This window comes from Conger conger, chromosome 10 (genome assembly GCF_963514075.1).
Source record: "Conger conger chromosome 10, fConCon1.1, whole genome shotgun sequence".
Taxonomy (NCBI): domain Eukaryota; kingdom Metazoa; phylum Chordata; class Actinopteri; order Anguilliformes; family Congridae; genus Conger; species Conger conger.
Window position 1 is genome coordinate 51,749,123 of NC_083769.1, and position 28,000 is coordinate 51,777,122.

The following is a 28,000-nucleotide window of genomic DNA, read 5'->3' on the forward strand; positions in this document are numbered from 1 at the left end:
CCTGGCCAAGGGTTAAATTGGTCATGGAAGCCACTTCTCTTGCTGCATTCATGTAGCTTTTACCAACAGGTCAGAGATTTGACAAGGTTGAGGTGAACGGTTTTTCCCAGTCGGAAGGTGGTAATTTTGGCCATTTCGACACCACGTGGGCTAGGCATTCTGCAGGAGCTGCATTATACTTTGCTGCAGTGGAACACCAATGTTGTGTCATACAGACCCCAGACCTGTACAGTGCAGACACACTGTTATAATAGTGTTCTAACGGAAGGGGGTGGATGTGGGTATGGAGGGGCGTAGGTCTGGGAGGCCATGTGGTGGTGTCATGGGCCTGACAGAACTAAACACCAGTGAAGGGAGGTGGCCACTTGACAACCCCTGTGAAATACTCTGAGTGTTTGGTTGGTGTATAAATTGTTGATCATTGGCTGGTTATTTGGTTGGTGGGAGCCATGTTCTGAGCTGAGCCTTTATGCACAGCCCCCTGATTATAAGCCTTATTAGGAAATTAACATATCCTGAGTAATGTGCCCCCCATCATTACTGACAAGCAGAAAAGGCAAAAAAAACTTCACTTCAAACCTAATCACTTTTCTTGAATCAACGAAGTTCGCAGATTTTTTTTTGTCAGCCTTCTGCTCTGATTTCATCAGTAGATAAGCTCTTATTGTGCTTTCTCAGAGCATGCAAGAAAGTGTTCAACTGAATATTGCTACATCCTGTTAATTCTCCCTCTGACTGCAGGGCTGAGTAGGGGTTTTACAGGTGTTAAGTATTGTGTTTTTTCTTGTGTGTTGGGACCATTTCTGCTCAGGACTGTGACCAGTTGTCATCACAGGCTAATAATGGTGTGTGCTTTGTTGGTGTGTGGAAAATGCTTGACATGTAACCATGAAATCAGTGGATAATTAATTTCAAATTTAATTAAGAAGTCATTTTTAGATAAAATGATGGATTCTTTCGAAACAAAATTTGACATTTATCACAATGCACATAAGCATTTAGCTCTGTGTACTGTATGGGTGTGTGGATTTACATGTAAAAATGGTTAGAGCAGCCAGTAACTGCCCACTGTTTTCTGGCGCCTTCATTGTTCACTAAACTTTGCAGATTGTCAGCAAATGTTAGTAAAAAAGAATCCATGACCTAGGTAACCTACATTATCTACTGCCATATGTTCCATCATCATATTACTACCCCTGTAATATATCTACCATACACTCATTATATAGTTAATATACCTTTGTTACTCTGGAGTAAGGTAAAACATGCTGATGATGCATTACATATTTATTGACTGTACAATAAACAGTAATCACTAGATCATGCAAAGCAGTGTTGCATACAAATTAATCACCATGTACAATGTACACTTATAAACATATAAAACAGAACCACAAAAATTACTCTACAAAATAAACTCGACACTACACAACATGTCAAGATTGTATATTCCAACAGTGAAGAGATTTCTGTTCTCAGGGATAAGTTGGAATATGGCGACAGCCAGACTCCACTTATTACCACAGTGTGGGGTTCAGCAGTGTAGCCACAGGGTGGGGTTCAGCAGGCCATCGCACTGTTGACCCGGTCACATCCGGCACTCTGTGGACACTGCATTTCATTTATCTGGTCTGACATTATAGTATCAAAACCAACTCCAGTGTATCATGAAATGAAAGTTACCTGATTTGATCTCTCCATACAGCATGAGATTAAACATGGGTTACTGATCACCAATCACAGCACTTTGCCTGAGGTTAAACACACTGTCACAATCAGGCTACAACATCTAAGGGTGACACCACTCAGGAATTTATGACAGCTTCACCTGCTAAATATTTCACTGTCTGCTCTCTGACCTTTTCTCTCAGAGTTGCCAGAGTTTGGTGGAATATCAGAACAATAACAGCACAGTCACTATGTCTAACTGACACACAGTAATGGGCCAAAGCAGGCAATGAGGATGGATACAGAATCAATTTAGGACCAGGACACACTTCATTTAAACACATCTTTCACCAGGTTGGGTTCTGCCCACCGGACGCTAGTCAGAGAAGAGGCTTGCAAAAGACTTGCGCAGGTTTCGGATTGTGTCAGCCTTGGCAGCATCTTCACTGCTGGTGCGGAAGAAGGACATGTCCCCAAAGTTGAAGGCATTGGTCAAGGACTGTGATTTACTGTGGAAATAAAAATCAGTCAGTGAGTACAGCATTTACAATGAGAGTACAACTCAGTGTATTCAAATGCCTATGTACTGTGTGTGCGATCTGTGACTTACTTCAGCTGTGGATGGGCTGGCGTCTCTGCTGTCTGCTGCCCAGTAGGAGGCTCAGCCTGGTCCTGGGACTGAGTTTTAGGCTGAGCCTTGAGTTTAGGCTGGGCCTGAGGAATAGGCTGGGCCTGGGGTTTAGGCTGGGCTTGAGGATTAGGCTGGGGCTGGGGTTTAGGCTGGGCCTGAGGATTAAGCTGGGCCTGAGGATTTGACTGGGCCTGGAGTTTAGGCTGGGCCTGAGAATTAGACGGGGCCTGGGGTTTAGGCTGGGCCGGTGGTTTAGGCTGGGCCTGGGATTCTATCTCTGGCTCAGTCTGAACCAGTGGCTTAGGCTGAGCCTGGGTCTGGGTTTTAGGTTTAAAACCATCTTGGGGTTGGGGTTTTGGCTGGGCTTGAGGCTTGGGTTGGCCCTGGGTCTGGGGTTTAGGCTGGGTCTGTGGCTTAGGCCCAGCCTGGGGTAGGGTTTCATATTGGTCCTGGCACTGAGTCTCAGGTGGGGCCTGAGCCTTGGGTTTTGGTTGGATCTGGGGTTTAGGTGAGGTTGGGGGTTTGGGATACATTTGGGGCTTAGCCTGGACTGGAGGTTTTGGTTGGATCTGGGGTTGGGCCTGGGGTTCAGACTGACCCTCTGCCTGAGATGGGCATGGATCCTGGGGCTTAATCTGGGGCTTAATCTGGGGCTTAATCTGGGGCTGAATCTGGGGCTGAATCTGGGGCTGAATCTGGGGCTTGGGCTGGGCTTTAGGCGAGAGCTGGGGCTTTGGCTGAAGTTGAGGTTTGGAATTCCGCCGCACAGGGGGAATGGGTTTGGGAGGTAGTGGTTTTGGAAGGAAGGCTTTTGGGAGTTGCTCCTCTGGTTTTCCTGGTGCTGGTAATGCCTGGCCTCGAGGCTGGGGCTGCTGAGTGGTTGGGACAGGGTTGGTGGCGGGAGAAGGAACAGCAGTCGGGGCAAGAATAGGAGTTGGGTCCTCAGAAGGGGTAGGAGTAAGGATGGGGAGGGGGCCTGGAGCTGGAGTGGGAAATGGGGTTGGGGCCAGAATAGGAGTTGGGTCTTCAGCAGGGGTAGGAGTGAAGACCAAGGTGGGGTCCAGAACTTGGCTGGATTCCTGGTCAGGGATAGGGATGGGGACTGGAGAGGGGGTGGTGTCTAGAATAGGGGTATGATCCTGGATAGGGACAGGGACAGAGTCCAGAATAATGCTTGGTTCCTCTACAGGGAAGGGGGTTTGGTCCAGAATAAGGCTGGGGTCCTGTACTGGGATGGGGGTAGGATCCAGAATAAGGCTGGAGTCCTGTACTGGGATAGGGGTTGGGTCCAGAATAAGGCTGGAGTCTTCTACGGGGATGGGGGTTTGATCCAGAATAAGGCTGGAGTCTTCGACGGGGATGGGGGTTTGATCCAGAATAAGGCTGGGGTCCTGTACTGGGATGGGGGTTTGATCCAGAATAGGGCTGGGGTCCTGTACTGGGATGGGGGTTTGATCCAGAATAAGGCCGGGGTCCTGTACTGGGATGGGGGTTTGATCCAGAATAAGGCTGGGGTCCTGTACTGGGATGGGGGTTTGATCCAGAATAGGGCTGGGGTCCTGTACTGGGATGGGGGTTTGATCCAGAATAAGGCCAGGGTCCTGTACTGGGATGGGGGTTTTGTCCATAATAATGATGGGATCCAGTACAGGGATGGGGGTTGGGTCCAGAATAAGGCTGGGGTCCTTGGATGTGACTGGGGCTGTGATGGGGGTGGGGTCAGGTAGTTTTTGTTGAGTTTGACCTGGGCACAATAAGAAAACAGTGAGCAAAAGGAGCACCTACTGATAATCCCAACTAAACTGAACAAATGAACTTATTTTAGGTTCACCTGTGAGACAGTGAGTGTTGTACACTATACAGCATCTTACACACACATACATACACACACACACACACACACACACACACACACACACACACACACACACATACCCACATGCACACAAACACACATACAAACACATGGTCCAGCCATGCTATTTTAGTTTATTTCTAGCCATCCAATTATTGTATTTCATATTATGCTGTACTGTATATAATATATACAACCTTGAGGTGATGGATGCTGAGCTGGAGTCTCATTGTGAAGCTCTTTCGGGGGGCTAGCCTGAAAGACACAATCAGCAACAAGATGGAGTAACTTTATCATACATCACAACACAGAGTGACTTTGTCATACATCACAACACAGAGTGACTTGGTCATACATGACAACATGGAGTGACTTGGTCATACATCACAACATTGAGTAACTCCATGTTCCACAAAGCTACTTGTCCAGGCTATGGTAATCTCTCAGCTAGACTACTGCAACTCCCTGCACCATCCAGCCGCTACAACTTATCCAGAACACAGTTGCCTGACTCGTCTTCAACCTAACAAAGTTCTCACGTCACAGGTTAAGGTCACTCCACTGGCTACCAGGATTAGATTCAAAGACCTGGTTCTGGCCTCTGCTGCAGCCAAGATGACAGCCCTCCCTACCTGCAGGACATAATTCAGCCTTAACCCTTGTCTTATCTTAACATTCTGTATACTCCCCTTGTCCTAAGTGTCAAAAATGACTCGCCTTCACTTGTGAATTGTACCTTATCCAACCTGTACCTATAGAACACTACCTGTAGGAAGCAGTACTGATAGGAACTTGGGACAACGGAAACTACATGAGTCCACAGAAACACAACTGCCGTTTCTGACTTCACCTGGGAAGAACTTCCAAACAACCTGGAACTTGGTACATGCCAACAGCTTGTGTATCATGGCCAACAGCTAAACAAATGTTTGGGGCCTGCGGCTAAAGTACTGCAACTGGCACGCAGCTTGTACATCGCTCTGGATAAGAGCGTCTGCCAAATGCCATTAATGTAATGTAATGCAGCTCCCCACTGAAATTCCTCATTCATCATCGCGCTCTCTCCAGGACACCCACAACCAGAGACAGGTGGGCTCAGTAAGACTGACCAAATGACCAAACATCCCAGGCATTAGCTGCTGTTTAGTTTAGTTTTAATTGTTGTTAGCCTGCTGTGAATTGAATATGCTTTGTTATCTGTGTAGCTTATTTATCTTCACCGTTACCACATATGTAACCTCTAGAGTTAATCACACACGTGTTTCACTCCTAATTACAGCTAACTCTTTTCCAAACTCCACTAATAACTACTAACGTACACACACACTACACACACATTACTTTTGTTGAATAAAAGATTTTATTAAACCCGGTATCTGTTTTGGTGTTGCAGGACACGAGAGCCGAGTAAGATATTTCAGATAATAGCAATTTTATGAGATTACTAATCTTTATCCTTATGGACCCATTCTGGACTGCCTCTTCTACATACAGTGCATCCGGAAAGTATTCACAGCGCTTCACTTTTCCCACATTTTGTTATGTTACAGCCTTATTCCAAAATGGAATAAATTCATTTTTTCCTCAAAATTCTACACACAACACCCCATAATGACAACATGAAAGAAGCTTTTTTGATTTAATTAATTTTTAATTAATTTTAGCAAATTTATTAAAAATAAAAAACTAAGAAATCACATAAGTATTCACAGCCTTTGCTCAATACTTTGTTGATGCACCTTTGGCAGCAATTATAGCCTCAAGTTTTTTTGAATATGATGCCACAAGCTTGGCACACTTGGGCAGTTTCGCCCATTCCTCTTTGCAGCACCTCTCAAGCTCCATCAGGTTGGATGGGGAGCGTCGGTGCACAGCCATTTTCAGATCTCTCCAGAGATTCAAGTCTGGGCTCTGGCTGGGCCACTCAAGGACATTCACAGAGTTGTCCTGAAGCCACTCCTTTGATATCTTGGCTGTGTGCTTAGGGTCGTTGTCCTGCTGAAAGATGAACCGTCACCCCAGTCTGAGGTCAAGAGCGCTCTGGAGCAGGTTTTCATCCGGATGTCTCTGTACATTGCTGCATTCATCTTTCCCTCAATCCTGACTAGTCTCCCAGTTCCTGCCGCTGAAAAACATCCCCACAGCATGATGCTGCCACCACCATGCTTCACTGTAGGGATGGTATTGGCCAGGTGATGAGCAGTGCCTGGTTTCCTCCAAACATGATGCCAGGCATTCACACAATCTTTGTCTCATCAGACCAGAGAATTTTGTTTTTCATGGTCTGAGAGTCCTTCAGGTGCCTTTTGGCAAACTCCAGGCGGGCTGCCATGTGCCTTTTACGAAGGAGTGGCTTCCGTCTGGCCACTCTACCATACAGGCCTGATTGGTGGATTGCTGCAGAGATGGTTGTCCTTCTGGAAGTTTCTCCTCTCTCCACAGAGGAACGCTGTAGCTCTGACAGAGTGACCATCGGGTTCTTGGTCACCTCCCTGACTCAGGCCCTTCTCCCCTGATTGTTCAGTTTAGACGGGCGGCCAGCTTTAGGAAGAGTCCTGCTGGTTCTGAACTTCTTCCATTTACGGATGATGGAGGCCACTGTGCTCATTGGGACCTTCAAAGCAGCAGAAATTTTTCTGTACCCTTCCCTAGATTTGTGCCTCGAGGCAATCCTGTCTCGGAGGTCTACAGACAATTCCTTTGACTTCATGCTTGGTTTGTGCTCCGACATGCACTGTCAACTGTGGGACCTTATATAGACAGGTGTGTGCCTTTCCAAATCATGTCCAATCAACTGAATTTACCACAGGTGGACTCCAGTTAGGCTGTGAATACTTATGTACATGTGATTTCTTAGGTTTTTATTTTTAATAAATTTGCAAAAAAAAAAAAAAAACCTCTTTCACGTTGTCATTATGGGGTGTTGTGTGTAGAATCTTGAGGAAAAAAATTAATTTATTCCATTTTGGAATAAGGCTGTAACATAACAAAATGTGGGAAAAGTGAAGCGCTGTGAATGCTACCCACTGCACCATCCGTGCCGCTGTTTCAAATAGTCATCCTCACTATTTTGAAGAATATAAAAACCCTACAATAGGAAGTAGTACCTACAGAGCTAGAACATTACCTCTTGTGGTTGGGCAGTCGCTGGTCTCACAGCAGGGCGTGCTGGGGCCCTTGCTGCACGCTGGTTCAGTTTGGACAGGACTAGATCTGCGATGAGCTGCCTGTCCTCTTCCTGGCTATCTCCAATCAAGGGCATTGATGATCCTAATACCTGTACCCCAGAACAGTGCAAATTAACAATAATCACAATAAAAGCAATTTCCCACATTTGCACTGCTCTTTATTAGCTTTATAGCTTTGTGGAAACACACAAGAGACTTGGATGGTGGTAGTATTTGAAGGGCCATCAAGACAAAAGTATGAAAACCTGTGAAATGTGAGAGGAATTGTGCATGGTGTACTTGAATGTAACAAAAACAAAAAGGGCCTATGCATTTGCTGTTCATTTCTCCAAATACACATCAGGAAATGGCAAAATTATGGGTCCCAGTTAATCTCCAACATGTTTCCCAGCACTGGAAAAAAATGTAAAATGTGGAAAAAGTGAATGTGAGATAATTCTACGGCGCAGCTGCTTCAGGACCCCCTCCCTTTCATAGAGCTGGGAGCAGAGCTTCTATACAAACCACTTTATTAGGAACACCCGTACACCTACTTACTAATGGCATTATCTAATCAGCCAATCATATGGCTGTCGCATTTCTCGACTTTTTCTTTATAATTTCCAGTCACTACCTTTTTTGCCGCTTGTCGTATTTTTGCCAATTTGATGGTTAGTTCAATTTGGCTATCAGGTAATCAATACCCTCATGCTGACTACTGATTCCAATTGTCTGCTGTGTGTGGTCTGATTGCCAAAGAGGGTCAGCTGGGCTATTAAAGAGCTGTGTCTTGGTTAACAGGGGCTTGTTTGTCATACTTCATACTTGATCGTACTTCATCACTTCTTCTGCACTGTTAGACTCTTTAATTTGTGTAACAGCCTTGTCTACTATTTATAAAAGGCTGTTTTCTATCACTGATATGAGTTATAACTAAGTTCACTTCCAGAGTGACTTCCAGATTTATGGTGTTTAAAGGATAAATGAATGAGTGTGCGTGTATAGGCTATGTTTGTAGCTGAAATGCTAGGCATATGCTATGCAGGATAGACTATACAGCAGATGGAAAAATAGAACAAATAAAAAGGAATATGTCGTGACAACCCAAAACAAAAGAAAGCACTTCTAGAAAACTTAAACTTCCTTTCCTAAACAAATGAAAACAATTGAAACTTTAAAGCAAAGCTTGTTAAAAAAAAACTATTTCAGCTTGGCGTCCTTCAGGAAAGCACCTGTCTTCAATTGGCAAATACTGCTTACGTCATCCAGGGGTGCCCTTAAATAGTCTAAATGTGTTGTAGCTGGCCATTAGGGGGAAGCACAAACTGAGATATCTTAAACCTAACCTTTGGCTCCTACAATTTATTTGGGCACTAATGTGAGGGGTGGACGGACCAGTATCATTTACCCATGGGGTTCACTGTCAAGGGAGCAGAACATGCAGCAGTCTGTGATCTTCTGAGGGGAATGTGTACGGTCGACCTCATCTGCACGTTTCATGTTTTTAATTTTATTGGAGAAATGGCAGGCACTTGACAGTTGGACAGTTTATGGGATTCCAGAATGGAGACCCCTTCAGAATCGTCCTTCTGTCTAAGCCAAGTGTTAGGGTGGGAGTTTGTCACCCTGTGCTGCACGCTTGCTCTCTGATACCGTGCATCCACCTAGTTTATTTTGTGCCTTGTGTTAACTGCTACCTTTGTTAGGAGCAGTAGGCTGAGTTTAAGGTGGATGGTGGAAGTACTGAGGCCCGCTTGTAATTAAGACTCTTCCTGTGGGGCAAGTGTGCCGTTTTCAAAGCTGGCAGCCGCTTTACATTTGTTTTATTATAGCAAGGGGTTTCTTTGTGTCACTTTAAAATGCAGTGTTTTTGTTCTCGTCATAGTTTAGTGTTGGTTATTGTATGGGTTGCACTGAGGCTATACACCACTGTCGATGGTAACATCCCTACGAGGTCTCCGTGGTGGGTTGTGTAGTTAGGTTACTGAGGTCTCCGTGGTGGGTTGTGTAGTTAGGTTACTGAGGTCTCCGTGGTGGGTTGTGTAGTTAGGTTACTTCCGCATGGTTTTCCCGGCCGGGATGTTTATGCTTTTAGTTCCCTTCTTGGTGATGGTCTGGTTTATTTGTAACACCTTCTTGGTGCAGGTCTGGTTTATTTGTAACACCTTCTTGGTGCAGGTCTGGTTTATTTGTAACAGTAGGTTACATACGCGAGTTTGGAGCTTCGCTCATCCCGGTAGGAGTGCAGATCTCTGATAGCACGGAGTTCTCTATGGGAGATCTGTGTGGCTGTTTTTCTCTGAACACAGAACATGTCAAACCTGGAAGTGGAAAGGCTACAGCAGCAGAATACCTAATAATGAAAAATAAGTCTTATAAATACCTAATAAAGTGCTCACTGAGTTTTTACAGTACATGGACAGAATAACCAGAATTATGCAAGCATTACATATACCAGAAGTGAATGCAATGTGAGTACACTGTACATTGCATGTGGACCTTTAAAAACATATCTCATATCATTTATTTAGCGAGCTGTCTTTAAAACTAAATGGTTTTATGAATTTTTTTATGTAAAGACATATGAGACAAGATAACTGTAGAAACTATGAAACAATAAGTTTATGATGTGCTTTAGGTGTCACCTGGGCATGCTGAGCTGCCTGAGCTAAAGGGAGCAGATGGCCTTGCAGTGTCTGAGAGCTAATATGCTAATATGCACGGGTATCATTGGAATTAGCGGCTCCTATGCACATCTACAGATATCTTTAGTTTATTATGGCTTTGGGTATTTTCCACATTAATAAATAGGTGTTGTTCTCCATCCCTCCATCCATTAACTTAACCTGCTTATCCTGAACAGGGTCACGGGGGGGGGGGGGGGGGGCTGGAGCCTATCCCAGCATACATTGGGCGAAAGTACCCGGAAGAAACCCACACGAACACAGGGAGAACATGCAAACTCCACACAAGGAGGCCCAGGATGCAAACCCAGGACCTCCCTGCTGTGAGGCGGCAGTGCTACCCACTGCACCATCCGTGCTGCTCTGGTGTTGTGCTCACCTCTGTGATATAGTCTCTGCCGTCCTTTCCATGAATGGCTTTCACTGCACATATCTCAAGCCCGCCAAAGATCTCAGAGCAGGTGTCCACCCAGTCTTTGTACCTGTGAGGGAAAAGCGCATCAAGAAGCATAATCCCAACAGGACAGGATATACTTACTACAAGAAGAGTCTCAACAAGGTCAGAGTTAGGGTTAGGGGTTACGGTTAGGGTTAGGGTTGCTTAATATAGTGTTTAATATAGTGTCCTGTTTATTGCTTCTCATAAATAAAACTGAGTAAAGTAATACAAAGTAAGCCCTGTATTGGTGCAAAGCTGATGCCTTTTGACACTACTTAGTAAAGCATAGTAAAAGGAGACTTATGGGGATTTTATTGAGGCTTTTAAATTAATCAAAGGGATTAACAAAGTGAACTACAGGCGATTCTTCAGGGTGAGTTCAGTTAGCAGAACAAGGGGGCATGAATGGAAATTGGGAAAGGAAAAATTCCACACAGACATTAGGAAGTAATTTTTCACACAGAGAGTGGTCACTGTGCGGAATAGCTTGCCAGAACATGTAGTGGAGGCAGGCACACTGGGAGTTTTCAAGACCAGGCTTGGCACAGTGCTGGATACTATTCAGCTTTTAGGCAAACTAAGCAGTAGGTATACCTTTGTGGTAAGAAAGGGACATACCAAATGACAGTTCTTATAGTCTCCAACAGGTGTCGCCATTAACACAGGTCACATGCTTCAGAACAGTCATAGCACATGCATCAATAGGAAGAGAATTGTACAAATCACTAACCACAAAAGTATTTAACGAATAATAATAATTTAGTGGTACTGAGTATCAACAATTAGAGGAATAGGAACCATTTGGTGTTAATGGTGTTCTCACAAATCTTTTGTAACACTTTTGCTGGATCTTGCAAAACATTTGCATTCTCTGGAGAAGTGAATATTTAAATAGTTGAGATGCATTTGTGGAAAGGTATGAGGACCCCGCACTTCTCCACTAGTCATCCCACCCACACTTCCGGCTACCTGGGGGGCAGGGCGAGTGGCTGATTCTTGAACATTACATTATATTACATTACATGTCCGTGGAACAGTGTGTTGAATATACAGGCCTACATTACATTATATTACATTACCATGTCCGTGGAACAGTGTGGTTGAATATACAGGCCTACACACTTGAAGACTTGTGGGAAGCCTGTTCTAGGGGCATCTCCACTGGGGGTGAAACTCACTGATCTCTCATGGCTACTTGCTGCAGCATAGCAGAGCCACTATTAGTCTTCCAGTTCCCAGAGATGGAGGTTCTCCTGAGGAAGAAACAGAAATAGATACAGATATACACCAATATACAACTCTACAGTGGGAGAATGATACATTCTTGGGGTTCATGGTCAAACAGATGGACAATGCTACATATTTATACTCATGTAAAATATAACAGCTCTATAGCAGGAAAACTGTTTTTCTAAAGCTGTGACTTTGATTATCAATTATAATTATAATTATATCTATATCTATAATTACAAATGATAAATTATACAATCGACATGAATGCATACATGTGATATAAATGCATATACAGTGGGCTCCATAATTATTGGTAAAACGTGCACAAATAATACTGTAAACTAAGAAATAACAGTTATTTACAAAAGTTTTATTTTCCAACATGTGTAAAGCGCTTTATTAACGATTCATTGAAATCAAACCAGGTCTTTCATCAAAAATGTACTACCCCAAAAAACAGGTTCCAATTTAGAGAACACATTTGGAGGGATTTTTGAAAAACTTTTTGGAACCAATCTCTGCAATTCTTAAACTGTGAGCCTTCGGTTACTTATGACCTCCATCACCGTCTTCCTTGCCGTCCATGGGGATAATATCCACAACCATTCCATGTTTTACGGCTTTGTATTATTGCCCAAACAGTGCTAAGTGGCATGTATAACCCTAACCCTAACCCATTACCAGACTTGTGATGCTAAATTATCATGTGTCTTCTGAATTGGCAGTTCTTTGGCTTTTCCCATGCTGATAGATGACAAAGTGTTTTGTTGTTAGTTTTATTGTCTAGTGGAACTGGATGTCATGGAATGACACAATGTTGTTACTTTAGACTAAATAAAATAAAATAGTATTGCCAATTTTACTTTATTTCATTTCATTTACAGTCATTGTTACTGATGTTATGGCTTCTGTGGTTTTCATTTTTTCTTTTTTTTTATTAAGGGTGCCAATCATTCTGGAGCATTACATTTTACATTTTACATTTTAGTCATTTGGCAGACCCTTTTAATCCAAAGCGATTTACAAGTGCATAGGAGCACACTGTATGGGATATAAATACTTGCATGTGATAAAAACACATATTTGATATAAATACGTACATATAAGCTTTGTAGTCAGTGCCAATCTTCTGGACTCTGATGTCATACTTTGAGTCGATGAAGGGCTCTGTGGTGGTGTAGGTGTGTGTGAGGGCGACGACACTGGCCATGTCCTGGAAATCAGTGTGAGTCTTCACCTTCACCTGAGGATGGAAAGCATGCATCATTATTATTATTATTATTATTATTATTACTCCCCTCCAATTGCTGCACATTAATACTGAACCTCACAGTGTCTCTCCCAGTCTCTTTGTCTCGCTCACCTTCCCTTTCCCAGAGTACGCCTGTCCAATCTTCAGCACCACCGGGAGCCTGGGTGAGGTCACCTGCAGGATCAGGAACGGATCATCATGAGTTGATTCTACATCGTTCCAGTGCTCCAGGAGAAGCCTGATATATTTAAGTATATACACTCTGTGATTACTTTATTAGGTAGACCTGTGCACCATCTTGTTAATGCAAATATTTAATCCCCCAATCATGCGGCGCTAAATGCATAAAAGCATGCAGATGTGGTCAAGAGGTTCAGCTGTTTTTGAGATTAAATGTTAGAATGTCAGCAACAGAAGACAGCAAAAAACCTAATAAAGTGGTTTTTATTAGGTTTTTATCTGTGACTCTTATCTGTGACTCTGACGGGGAGGAGCTGCAGAACTCTTACCATCTCTCTGTAATTGGGGTAGAATGTTTGTTCAATCAGTGGAAAGGTCTCTGGGCCCAGGCTCCTCTGGACATTTATCAGCTGGGCAAACTGGTGAAACACACAGGAACCAGTCAGCTACGGCACTGCACTGTTTCCGCCACTTCTGAAGAGTGGGGATATGTGCTATTGAGCAGTGTTTATGGTGTTTATGGTGTATATAGTGTTTATGGTGCTCATGGTGTTTATGGTGTTTTATGGTGTTTGTGGTGTTTATGGTGTTCATGGTGCCTATGCTATTTTTGGTGTTCATGGTGTTCATGGTTTTTAGGGTGTTTAGGGTGTTTATGCTGTTTATGCTGTTTATGCTGTTTTTGGTGTTTATGCTGTTTATGCTGTTTATGGTGTTTTTGGTGTTTTTGGTGTTCATGGTGTTCATGGTGTTTAACGGTGTTTACAGTGTTTTATGGGGTTGTATGGTGTTCGGGGTGTTTTTCTGCCGTTGTATGGTGTTAATGGTGTTAATGGTGTTTTATGGCGTTTATGGCGTTTACAGTGTTTATGGTTTTTTATGGTGTTTATGCTGTTTATGCTGTTTATGCTGTTTATGCTGTTTTTGGTGTTTTTGGTGTTCATGGTGTTCATGGTGTTTAACGGTGTTTACAGTGTTTTATGGGGTTGTATGGTGTTCGGGGTGTTTTTCTGCCGTTGTATGGTGTTAATGGTGTTAATGGTGTTTTATGGCGTTTATGGCGTTTACGGTGTTTATGGTTTTTTATGGTGTTCATGGTGTTTATGGCGTTCATGGTGTTTTATGGTGTTCATGGTGTTCATGGTGTTTATGGTGTTTATGGTGTTCATGTTTTTTTATGGTGTTTTATGGTGTTTATGGTGTTTATGCTGTTTATGCTGTTTTTGGTGTTCATGGTGTTTATGCTGTTTATGCTGTTTTTGGTGTTCATGGTGTTCATGGTGTTGATGGTGTTTTATGGTGTTCATGATGTTTATGGTGTTTATGGTGTTCATGGTGTTTATGGTGTTTTATGGTGTTTACAGTGTTCATGGTGTTTATGGTGTTTATGCTGTTTTTGGTGTTTTTGGTGTTCATGGTGTTCATGGTGTTTATGGTGTTTATGCTGTTTTTGGTGTTTTTGGTGTTCATGATGTTTATGCTGTTTATGGAGTTCATGGCGTTTATGGCGTTTACGGCGTTCATGGTGTTTATGGTGTTTATGGTGTTTACAGTGTTCATGGTGTTTACGGTGTTTACGGTGTTCATTGCGTTCATGGTGTTTATGGTGTTCATGGTGTTCATGGTGTTTTATGGTGTTTATGCTGTTTGTGGTGTGCTGACAGGGGCACGTACCGCCCAGGGTCGGTCACAGAGGTTGTAGATGGACTTGAGAGTGTTGATACTTGGGAGGCCGGCGTACTGCAGACCGATTATCAGGTTACGAAAATCTTCATTTTTTGTCATACTGAAGGCGTGTTGTCGTACTAAAACAAGGTCAGGCTTGAAGGATCTTTCGGAGATTGAAAACACAAATTCCATATTAGTACTTTTAGATATCATGACAAATAGGTTTTTGATATTGTAGTGAAATTGTGTTCAGTTATAAATATGCATAGTATCACCACTACTTCAGCCTCTCATCTACTAACAGCTGCTGGTATTTCAGAAATACCCAGATCAATGGTGTAACTTTGGCGTGAAGACTGAAGTTCAAACACCAGACTACTGCCACTGGAGCATATCGATGCTTTTAAAAAGTTCAATTTATCCTGTCTTGCCATTTTGGCACACGGAGGACATCGCTCGTCTGTGGGCCTGCTTACAGGTCAGTGCCCGGTCAAATGCTTAAGTGTTTCCTTTAACTCTGACACTTTAAGGGTTGATTTAGCTAAGGGAATTACCTGAGGATGTTGCATATAAACCCTTTTCTTAGGTAAGGGAAACAGTTAAGTGCTTTACTGCAGTGGTTCACGTTTTACTGCAGCAAAATTTGACCTTAATCATGGATGCATTCTCCATTCGCTGAGGTTTTAACCCCTAACCTATGGTAGCCAAGCTATATTTTATTTTATTCAGCAAAAATGTAAAATACGGAAAACAAGAAAAGGAAACAAAATTGTATGGATGAGGAGAAGTGTAGCTATACTGTTAGGGGAAAAGAAAAACTATTGCAAAAAGCTAACTCAATCCGATTGTGACAGCGACCAAAAAACAGAAGATGTGGGAGGAAATAACAGATTAGATTAACACTAGAAATCTAGCCGCGAAGACAAGACAGGAGGTCATTAAAAAATATGAGAATATCCATATCGGCAAAGAAATTATTTGGGTGGGTGGGAAAACCAGTGAGATCTAAAGTCATAGCTAGCTATTTAGCTACCCTTTGATAAATATATAAAGTCATAGTAGATCAAGTAATGTTAAAATGTAATTCTGTATTAACGTTTGAAGCCCAAATGACTGGCTACAATTCTATGGCATTGTTGAAGCCAAACTAATGCAAGTCACATTGTTTGATAGGAGATGGAGCCGATTTATAGCCGAATGGTCAAAGATGTTCTTGGGAAGGTATCCCAGCCGGTTTAGTGAGTGGACTCAGTAGTGACCCACCTGAGCTGATGGAGGGTAGCACAGAGTGAGAGTCATTTAAGAAGTACCTAAATATGAAATGAATGAGTATGCCGAGTATAACCACTCTCTCCTCTGTAGACCTAGGCAATATGTGGAAGACAGCAGCACATGAGAAGGCACCAACAATGTTCCTGTGTGTTTGAACACACCGCTTCAAGCCAGCTCACATTATGCGTGACCTCCCAATGAAATCAGAACTTTCTTGCAACAATGTTTCAAAGCAAAGTAAGCGGGAGCAAAACACTTTTTCTGCATTGCTTGGAAACATTGTAGCAAAAAACCACAGCGCAATTAAAAGTCATAATATACACGGTGAGACATTTAAAAGTCATAATATACATGGTGAGACATTTAAAAGTCATAATATACATGGTGAGACATTTAAAAGTCATAATATACACGGTGAGACATTTAAAAGTCATAATATACATGGTGAGACATTTAAAAGTCATAATATACATGGTGAGACATTTAAAAGTCATAATATACATGGTGAGACATTTAAAAGTCATAATATACATGGTGAGACATTTAAAAGTCATAATATACACGGTGAGACATGGTTCCGTTGTGTTGGGTGATCGAGTTCGCCATCCAAGTTGTTCGCGATCTCGTGAAATAGATTGACGTGCAAATCTATTTTCAAGAATGAACTTTTCATCTGTCATGTAGTCTAGAGGATTTTTTTGCTGAGGGACATTTTCTTCCTCCAATGGCTAAAAGAAATCCAGCTATTCTTTTGTTTACTGAGACTTAAGGTAATGTGTTGCTAACCTTAAATTCTACTTAGGGAAGTTGTCGTTAAGGTATTTTATGCAACACAACGCATTTTAAGGGATTACCCATGAGAAAGAGTAAGAGCAGTCGTCTGGCAGTCGGAGGGTTGCCGGTTTGATCCTCCGCCCGGGCTGTGTCGAAGTGTCCCTGAGCAAGACACCTAACCCCCAAATGCTCCTGACGAGCTGGTCGGGGCCTTGCATGGCAGCCAATCGCCGTCAGTGTGTGAGTGTGTGTATTAATGGGTGAATGGAGAAGCATAAATTGTACAGCGCTTTGGATAAAGCCGCTATATAAATGCCTGCCATTTACCATTTACCAAAATGCAATACTTAAGGGAGTTTTTGAGGGTTTCTGGCAATTCACTTAAGTGACATATGTGACACTTAAGGGTTCGTACTGCAACACTCTTCAATTGAATTCCCTCTCCTTTGTCTTCATCTTCCTCAACCTGTCGGCTGCCTTTGACACAGTCAACCATGAGATTCTGCTCTCATCGCTGACTGGGATGGGTGTTTTTTTTACCATTCTTATGCCGATGACACTCAACTCTTTCTTTCCTTCCCTCCCAATACATGTCACCACACCTATGTGTGGATGACTTCCCACCACCTGAAGCTTAACCTTGGCAAGACTGAGCTTCTCTACATCCCTGCTAAGTCCTCTCCGACAATCGACCTCTCACTGATTATTGAGGAATTTGTAGAATCCTCCTCACATACAGCCAAGAATCTTGTAGTGACCCTTGATGACCATCTCACCCTCACTCCACATATATCCTCTACTGCCAGGACCAGCAGGTTCCTCCTCCACAACATACACTGTATCTGTCGTCTCCTGACGGAGAAAGCCACCCAGCTCCTAGTCCAGGCGCTCATCATCTCCTGTCTGGATTCTGCGCCTCCCTCCTGGCCGGTCTCCCAGCGTGTGCCATCAAGCCCCTCCAGCCGGTCCAGCTGGTCCAGACTGCTGCAGCCCGCTTGATCACCACTGTGCCATCAAGCCCCTCCAGACTGCTGCAGCCCGCCTGATCTCCACTGTGCCATCAAGCCCCTCCAGACTGCTGCAGCCCGCCTGATCTCCACTGTGCCATCAAGCCCCTCCAGCTGGTCCAGACTGCTGCAGCCCGCCTGATCTCCACTGTGCCATCAAGCCCCTCCAGCTGGTCCAGACTGCTGCAGCCCGCTTGATCACCAGTCAGTCCAGGTCAGCTCATGTCACCCCGCTCCTCATTGGCCTCCACTGGCTTCCTATTGCCGCACGCATCCGATTCAAGGTGCTAGTGTTGGCACTCCAGGCTGCCAAGGGGACTGCCCCACTCTACATCCAAACTTTAATTGCTCCCTACACCCCAGCAAGACCACTCCGGTCTGCCAGCTCCGATCACCTTGTGGTTCTCTCATTATGAGCACCAGGTGATCGAGCTGCTCGTGAAATGATATGGCTTTCCTACCACTGCCAGGACAGCAGAATCCCTCCCAATATTTTGACGCAGACTAAAAACACACCTTTTCAGACTATACCTTAGTCCTCCCTCCTCATTTACCCCCCGTTCTGATATCCCTCTTTTGCACCCTATATTGTAAAAATGATGTTTTTAACTTGTTGAAGAACCTATGCACTTGTAAGTCGCTTTGGATTAAAACTGTCTGCTAAATGACTAAAATGTAAATGTAGGGGAAACCTTAATTGGAAATGAAAGTATTTTATGCAACCAGACACAGGCCCCAGATGCTTTGATGCCCTGAGTTCATACCTGGTCACTTTGGTCCCATTCCGGAGCACCTGCAAGTCCACCCGGCCCGTGGTGTGTGACACTATGGTGATCTCAGAGAACCTCGCCTGAAACAGACAGATCCCACAAAACATTACATACAATAGAGACGGGGAGAGAGAGAGAGATGGAGACAGATGAGGAGAGAGAAACAGATAGAGACAAGGGAGAGATGGAGAGAGAGATGAAAACATGAAAACCTGTCAACAGAGCACTAAAAATGGAGGGAGAGAAGTTTAAACTTTATCGTAGTTCAGTGTAAATGTTTAGGGATGATTACAGAAGTGAGTGTGTGTGTGCATGTGCATGGCTCTGTGTGTGTATGTCTGTGTGCATCTTTGTTTTGTGTGTGTGTGCGTGCACGTGGATATGTGTGTGTGTGTGAGGGTGTGTGTGTGTGTGTGTGTGTGCATGTGTGTGTGAGTGTGTGTGTGCGTGCATGCGTGTGTGAGGGTATGTGTGAGTGTGTGTGTGTGTGTGTGTGAGGGTGTGTGTGTCCGTGTGTGTGTTTGAGTGTGTGTGTGTGTGTGTGTGTGTGTGTGTGAGGGCGTGTGTGTGCGAGAAAGATACAGACCTGTTCCACTCTGATGTCATAGTCTCCTTGCTTTTTACCTCTGAACACTTTGGCCCTAAAGGACACACGCGTTACACACACGTTACACATGTTACATAAACATTAGACACATTACACACATAAAGTCAAGTTTCTAATCTGACTTTAGATTTGAGGGTTATAACCACTCTTCTTCTTTGCAGGTTTTCACTTAACATCTATCCTCACAGAGAGACTATGCAAGTTTTCACACAATATAGACTCAGTGAGCAGTTTATTAGATAGACCTGTACATCAGATTGTTAATGCTGATGTTAATGCGAAATTCTACCTGTACCACATACAAGCAGAGGGAAGCAGAACTTCATCTGGAGGTTTAACCCGTGGCTACAACGGCATGACGGGCTGCACCTGAACCTGGAGGGGAACCTTTGCTCTTGGTCATCGTATACTTAGGGAAGTGTGTCAGTAGTGTGAATACAATGCTCTTTAAAAATATAAAACAAGCTAGTCAGGGAGGTAAGACGATTATCATGGGAGACTTCAATTTCCCAAATTACCCAAATATGCACTGGAATTTTTTAGATGTTATAAATGACCATTTTGACAGAGAGGGCCTGCACACCTTGATAGATTTTTTTTGCAGGTGCAGCTTTTTTTGAGGTTAAACTTTTGAAAAAATAAGGAAAAAGCGCGACACTGCTACTTTATTTGCAGACGTGCTGACGTTTCGGCACCGTATGTCAGTCAGGGTTAGGGTTAGGATTAGGGCAGTTGAATCTAGATCTGGTGATATGTAATGATTCTGACAAAATTTTTTAATATTTTGGGAAATGAAGACGGACTGTTCTAAGTCCAGGATTTTTAATTTAAGGAGTGTCAACTTTAAAAAGTGTTATGTTCCTGTGTTCTGTCTGTTAGTTTATCATTGTTTATTATTATTTTTCATATTCATGTCTGGTGTTCTGTTTATGTTCATTAGTCTTTGCACTCGTCTTCCCCTGTGATGTCTGAGTCTGAATGTTTACGAGCCCAGTCACTCCCCTGTCTGCGTGTCCCACTATTCGGGTGTTTACGGTAGTTCCAGGGTTCAACCTTCCTTCCAATCTTGCATTCCTTACTTCCTGCTTTCTCTCCATTTCATGTTTGTACATAGCACTAATATACTAATCCCAACTAACATAGAAGTTGTACAGTACTAATTATACTAACACACTAATGTGTTTGTCAAACTAACAAACTAATATTCACTAGTTTTGGATATTTGTGATTTAAATCACTTAACTAACTTACTAACGCATCTCTAGTTTCAATTCTGTTCTCTAACTCCGCCTCTCTATTTTAACACTGATTACTTGCTTAGTTTCAGTGAAGTATTCGCACCTGTCTCTTCGTATCTCTGCATCTCCTGATTCTCTGCAATTTTCTACTCCCGAGTCCGGAGCCGTTTGTATTACATGTGTGTCTTTGTGAATCCAGTCCGCGTTTCATGTGTCTCATCAGTCCAAAAAACTTTGTTCCAGAACTTTAGTTGTCATTCTTTGCAAATTGCAAATCTCGCCTTCTGATCACCTTAGAAAAGTTATTTTTCCACCAGGCGTGTGTAGCTGTTGAAGGCCGTCTGACTAGAGAACTTAAGTATGATTCTGGTTTTAGTGTGTCAGTATTAGATATTAAGAAAACCTTGTGAATTTCTCAGCTATGCTAGTTTTATTAGCCCTATTGCTGTGTTGTTAGTCAGACCAGCTGTGCTGCATTTGCTATTAGCTGCTGAATCTAGTCTGTTTTTCACCCAGCCACCAGTTTCACTCGTCACTGTTGTTCTGATTAGTTGATTGGAATCAGTTAGACACTTTGGACACTTTGGACACTTTGGACGCCGCAATTTTTAGAATCTTAGCAATCTAACATTACATTACATTACATTCTTGGCATTTGGCAGACGCTCTTATCCAGAGCGACATACAGTTGATTAGACTAAGCAGGAGACAATCCTCCCCTGGAGCAATGCAGGGTTAAGGGCCTTGCTCAAGGGCCCAACGGCTGCGCGGATCTTATTGTGGCTGCACTGAGATTAGAACAACCGACCTTGAGTGTCCCAGTCATTTACCTTAACCACTACAGGCTACAGGCCGCCCTAACAATCATCCTATTTCGTAATTAGCAGGTTATATAGGCGTGCTCAGAGTGACGCTAGTGTCACTCCCTGCCAATTAGTATGGTATGGTGTGTCAGCACCCCATTACAGTCTGCTCTCTCCCCTACAGAAGGCACTTCCAGCGGCGTGGCCCTCCATGACAACGGAAACCCACCAACCTCTGCTACTCCGAGACCTGGATCCCACCAGATAACACCGCCACCCCCACTGCTCTCTCATCCTCCTTCTCCTCCTCACACAACCCCCGGCCCTCTGGCCATGGAGGTGGCACTGGCTTGTTGATCTCCCCCTCCTGGAAATTCTCTGTGTTTCCTCTCATTGATTTATCCCTATCCACCTTTGAATACCACTCGTTCTCAATTACTCACCCCATTAAACTCTATATTGTTGTTGTTTATTGTCCTCCAGGTCCCCTGGGAAGTTTCCTTGAAGCTTGACGCTCTACTCAGCTTGTTCCCCGGGGATGGCACCCCACTGATCCTCCTGGGAGATTTCAATATCCACTGTAACCTCCCCTTTCTCACCCACACTGTCTCAGTCCGATGTAACCTCCGCTCTCTGTCACCCTCCTTGCTTGCCCCCAGAGTCACTGCTTCTCTTCCTCCTCTTGAATCCTTCTCCAAACTACCCACTGACTCTGCATCTTCCACCTGCTTTCCTCTCTCTCCTCAGCACTGGACTCTCTCTTTCCTCTTGTCTCCAGGCCTGCTCGATCTTCCCCTCCCAGCCCATGGGTTTCTGATCTTCTACGTTCCTCCAGGCCCAGCCTACGTGCAGCTCAGAGGAAGTAGAGGAAATCAAAGGACCCATCGGACCTCTCTTCCTACCAGTCCCTCCTGGTGCAATTCTCTTTTGCTATCACCACTGCCAAAACTACTAGCAAACAAAAATTCATAATTCCACCTCTAACCCTCGTCAACTGTTCTCCATTTTCTCCTCTCTCCAGCACACCTCCCCCACCATCTCAGTCCTTCCTCACTGCTGATGACTTCGCAGTGTTCTACGACGACAAGGTCGCAGACATCCGCAGCACCTTCACGACCACCACCTCTGTACCTGCCTCCTTTTCTGTGCCTGCCCCTGTTTCTCCTCTTTCTCTCCCCTTACAGATGCTGTTGTGTCTCACCTCCTGCTCTCACACTGCCCTACTACTTGTGTCCTCAACCCTATCCCCTCAAACGTCCTTCAGGCAATCACACCTGACATTCTCCCTTTTCTCACCTCCCTTGTGAACTCCTCCCTGTCCTCTGGCTGCTTTTCCTCATCCTTCAAGAGGGCCCACATCACCCCACTCCTAAAGAAACCCACTCCGGACCCCTTCTGCATACAGAACTACCATCCAATATCTCTCCTTCCCTTTCTATCCAAATCCATTGAACAAGCTGCTTCCAATCAACTCTCTTTCTTCTTCTCACAGAATAACCTGCTGGACCCCCACCAGTCCGGCTTCAGACCTGGCCACTCGACGGAGACTGCACTCCTCTCCGTCAGTGAGTCCCTTCAGGCTGCACAAGCAACCTCCCTCTCCTCTGTCCTGATCCTTTTTGACCTCTCTGCAGCCTATCTACCAGTCCATCCTCCTATCCTCCCTGGCATCTACAGGGATCTGTGGCATGGCCCTAGACTGGATTAAATCCTATCTCTCTGACCGGTCCTTCCAGGTGACCTGGGCTGGAAGATTTTCAACCCCTCACCCCTTTGTTACAGGAGTCCCCCAGGACGCAGTCCTCGGTCCTCTCCTCTTCTCCATTTACACCAGATCCCTTGGCTCCGTTATCTCTGCTCACAGCATGTCACATCGTTGTTATGCTGATTACACCCAACTCTCCTTCCCCCCATCCGACACACAGGTCTCTACCTATATCTTTGCCTTCCTGAGAGGCATTCAGAGCTGGATGGGCAACCACCATCAAAAGCTCAACCCAGGTAAGACTGAACTAGTCTTCATCCCTGCTCTAACCTCTCCATTCTCTGATTTTTCCATTTCACTAGGGGATACCACAGTGGCCTCCCCCTGTGCAAGAAACCTTGGAGTGGTGATGGACAACAGACTGTCCTTCTCTGAGAACATATACAACATCCAGAGAATCTGTCCCTTCATCACAACTATTCCACTCAGCTGGGGGATCAACCCCTGTATATATTCAATCACTTATCAAGACATATACACTAGCAAGACCCCTCTGTTCCGCTACTTCGGTACGCCTGGCACCTTATCCTCACTGAACCTGCACTTCTCGGTCACGACTGCTGTCTGCACTGGCCCCACGGTGGTGGAATGACCTTCCTGTGGACGTCAGAACAGCAGAGTCTCTGACCACTTACAAACGCAGACTGAAGACTCTTCTCTTCAGGCTGCACCTTTCCCCCCCTACCTCACCACCATGATTAGCCTTGTGCATGCCATATATTATAATGGCACTTATCTATAGTTATACATCGATATTGTTGTATTGTTTTAGATATTGTATTGTTGTACTCAGGGTATTCTAGCTGTCAATCATGGTATGCTAGTTTGTAAGTTGATATACAGTCAGGTCCATAAATATTGGGACATCGACACAATTCTCCTCTTTTTGGCTCTATACACCACCACAATGGATTTGAAATGAAACGAACGAGATATGCTTTAACTGCAGACTTTCAGCTTTAATTTGAGGGTATTTACATAAATCAGGTGAACGGTGTAGGAATTACAACAGTTTGTATATGTGCCTCCCACTTTTTAAGGGACCAAAAGTAATGGGACAATTGGCTGCTCAGCTGTTCCATGGCCAGGTGTGTGTTATTCCCTCATTATCTCATTTACAAGGAGCAGATAAAAGGTCTAGAGTTCATTTCAAGTGTGCTATTTGCCATTTGGAATCTGTTGCTGTCAACTCTCAATATGAGATCCAAAGAGCTGTCACTATCAGTGAAGCAAGCCATCATTGGGCTGAAAAATTAAAACAAACCCATCAGAGAGATAGCAGAAACATTAGGTGTGGCCAAATCAACTGTTTGGAACATTCGTAAAAAGAAAGAACGCACCGGTGAGCTCAGCAACACCAAAAGACCCGGAAGACCACGGAAAACAACTGTGGTGGATGACAGAAAAATTCTTTCCCTGGTGAAGAAAAACCCCTTCACAACAGTTGGCCAGATCAAGAACACTCTCCAGGAGATGGGTGTATGTGTGTCAAAGTCAACAATCAAGAGAAGACTTCACCAGAGTGAATACAGAGGGTTCACCACAAGATGTAAACCATTGGTGAGCCTCAAAAACAGGTTTAGAGATTAGAGTTTGCCAAACAACATCTAAAAAAGCCTTTACAGTTCTGGAACAACATCCTATGGACAGATGAGACAAAGATCAACTTGTACCAGAATGATGGGAAGAGAAGAGTATGGAGAAGGAAAGGAACTGCTCATGATCCAAAACATACCACCTCATCAGTGAAGCATGGTGGTGGTAGTGTCATGGCGTGGGCATGTATGGCTGCCAATAGAACTGGTTCCCTTGTATTTATTGATGATGTGACTGCTGACAAAAGCAGCAGGATGAATTCTGAAGTGTTTCGGGCAATATTATCTGCTCATATTCAGCCAAATGCTTCAGAACTCATTGGATGGCGCTTCACAGTGCAGATGGACAATGACCCGAAGCATACTGCGAAAGCAACCAAAGAGTTTTTTAAGGCAAAGAAGTGGAATGTTATGCAATGGCCAAGTCAATCACCTGACCTGAATCCGATTGAACATGCATTTCACTTGCTGAAGACAAAACTGAAAGGAAAATGCACCAAGAACAAGCAGGAACTGAAGACAGTTGCAGTCGAGGCCTGGCAGAGCATCACCAGGGATGAAACCCAGCGTCTGGTGATGTCTATGCGTTCCAGACTTCAGGCTGTAATTGACTGCAAAGGATTTGCAACCAAGTATTAAAAAGTGAAAGTTTGATTTATGATTGTAAGTTTGTCCCATTACTTTTGGTCCCTTAAAAGTGGGAGGCACATATGCAAACTGTTGTAATTCCTACACCATTCACCTGATTTGGATGTAAATACCCTCAAATTAAAGCTGAAAGTCTGCAGTTAAAGCACATCTTGTTCGTTTCATTTCAAATCCATTGTGGTGGTGTATAGAGCCAAAAAGATGAGAATTGTGTCGATGTCCCAATATTTATGGACCTGACTGTATTCTTCAAAGGGGCAGCATGGATGGTGCAGTGGGTAGCACTGCCGCCTCACAGCAAGGAGGCCCTGGATTTGAATCCTGGTCGGCCGGGGCCTCTCTGTGTGGATTTTGCATGTTCTCCCCGTGTTCACGTGGGTTTCCTCCCACAGTCCAAAAGACATACAGGTTAGGCTGATTGGAGAGTGTAAATTGCCTGTGGGTATGAGTGTGTGAGTGAATGGTGTGTGTGCCCTGCAATGGACTGGCGACTTGTCCAGAGTGTATTCCTGCCTTTCGCCCAATGTATGCTGGGATAGGCTCCAGCCCCCCTGCGACCCTGTTCAGGATAAGCGGGTTAAGATAATGGATGGATGGATATTCTTCAAGGGTTCGAATTGTATCTGTATGGTCATGCTAGGTCTCGGAACCATACTGTGCTCTAGGGTCCACATCACACTTGTCCCTGTGTTCGATCTGCACTTCTTTGTACGCCACTCTGGATAAGAGCATCTGCTGAATGCCTTGTAATGTAATGTAATGTAATGTAATACTGCTGATGAGTTGTTTGTCTCTTGTGGTATATCCTCCATATATCTGCTCTCTAAGTCTTCTAACTAATGGATTTCCCCGGATTGTATATTCCCAGGGCTACTCAAAGAGTTAAGTACGATCATTTTTAAAACATTGTTAAATATTTTTACACTTAGTCTTTAGAAACAGGAGAAACACTAGATGACTGGAAACCAAGACCAATATATAAGAAAGGGGACCATACTGATCTAGGAAACTATAGGCCTGTCAGTCTAACTTGCATCACATATAAAATACTGCAATCTATCATTAGAGACAAACTGGAATGATTTCTTGAAAATAATAATATTCTAAGGGATAGCCAGCATGGTTTATGTAAGAGTAGGTCATGCCTGAGAAACCTTTTGGCATTCTTTTTGGAAGCTACCAAGTGTTTTGGTCTAGTCAATGTGCAGAAGCAGTAAAAAAGGCCAACAGGATGCTAGGATACATAGCTGAAACTGAAAATGTCACATTCTGAAACACGCGTCACAATTAGAGTGCCTTTTTTTAGAAGACTACTCTCTTCTGAAATATGCAGAGAATTAATGAGTGCAAAGAAACCTGCCACACCAGGCTAAAGGTGCATTCTTTATTCACTCGCAGAAACCTGCCACACCAGGCTATGGGTGCATTCTTTATTCACTCGCAGAAACCTGCCACACCAGGCTATGGGTGTGTTTGTTTATTCGCTCTCAAAGCATCAGGGTGCTCGGAGCACGTGCTGCGCGCTCTGGCTCCAGTCTAAAAATGGCTGATGATGTCGTTCACATCCGCTTTTTCATCACACACCTTCAAAATGACTGATTGATGCAGCCAGGCCCAGGGGGCGGGGCTGCGAGGAGAAGGGCAATGCAGTAAACACTCTGCCCCCTCAATTCCTGCAGCTTTCAGATGCCTGCTGATCAATCCCTGTTCTGCCCAGACTCCATGTTACAATCCCTGTTCTGCCCAGACTCCATGTTACAATGCCTGTTCTGATCAGACTCCATGTTACAATGCCTGTTCTGATCAGACTCCATGTTGCAATGCCTGTTCTGATCAGACTCCATGTTACAATGCCTGTTCTGATCAGACTCCATGTTACCATGTCTGCACTGACATTATTACATTGAGCTGCTGTCTGTGGTGCTGGAGCGTCCCTCCCCCACTCGCTGCAGCCGTGATTACAGAGAGAGCACTGCCAGCTTCACAGAGAGGGGAGAGGGAGAGAAGGGGGAGCGAGGGGGAGAGGGAGAGAGGGAGAGGGAGCACCGCCATGTTTGTGCTGAGCTACAGAGCGCAGTGAGCTGAATCTTGTGAGGCTGTAGCGCCACTCACCAGTCCTGCTGCGGCTCATCGATGACCAGCACGACTCTCACCTTCCTGGGCTGCATCATGGGGGCCTTCTTCCCTGCGAATGTACCCACCGCCTTTTCCGATATAACCACTGCTTTCTGTGATGTATCCACTGGTTTCTCCAATGTACCCACTGCTCTCTCTGATGTAACCACAGGTTTCTCTGATATATCCACCGGTTTCTCCGATATAACCAAGGGTTCCTCTGATGTATCCACCGGTTCCTCTGATGTATTCACCGGTTCCTCCGATGTATCCACCGGTTCCTCTGATGTATTCACCGGTTCCTCTGATGAGGCCGGGGGTTTCTCTGCTGCCTCGGCCGGCTCGGTCAGGCTGGCAGATGCGGAGGCGACGGTGTGTTTGACGGCGCTGGTGAGGGAGGAGATGGAGGAGAAGAAGCCAGAGGAGGGGGGCGTGGGGGGCGCCCCGGGGGGGGGCTCTGGCAGGTACCCGTTTGGCAGGTTGGATATGAAGGTGCTGTCAGAGAGGCGGCGTCTCAGGAAGTTCATGGCTGTGGACGGACGGATGAGTAGAGCTGGGTGTGAGTGCAGGTGTAAGTGCAGTCTCTGTGTGAGTGCAGGTGTAAGTGCAGGTGTAAGTGCAGTCTCTGT

The 28,000-nt window shown here is 44.5% G+C and overlaps 1 protein-coding gene across 1 annotated transcript; it reads right to left on the bottom strand.

The window, feature by feature from the left end:
* Window positions 1-1,269: 1,269 nt before the first annotated feature.
* On the bottom strand, window positions 1,270-27,931 carry LOC133139395 (synapsin-2-like). Its single transcript, XM_061258908.1, has 13 exons — window positions 27,369-27,931; window positions 19,187-19,241; window positions 18,595-18,680; window positions 14,784-14,940; window positions 13,439-13,528; window positions 13,041-13,103; window positions 12,778-12,920; window positions 11,623-11,697; window positions 10,385-10,487; window positions 7,282-7,431; window positions 4,352-4,409; window positions 2,279-4,043; window positions 1,270-2,177 (listed from the first exon to the last, which is right to left on the bottom strand). Exons 1-13 carry the CDS (start codon window positions 27,896-27,898, stop codon window positions 2,045-2,047), a joined length of 3,408 nt encoding a protein of 1,135 aa, XP_061114892.1. The 5' UTR covers window positions 27,899-27,931; the 3' UTR covers window positions 1,270-2,044.
* Between the last annotated feature and the right edge of the window lie 69 nt (window positions 27,932-28,000).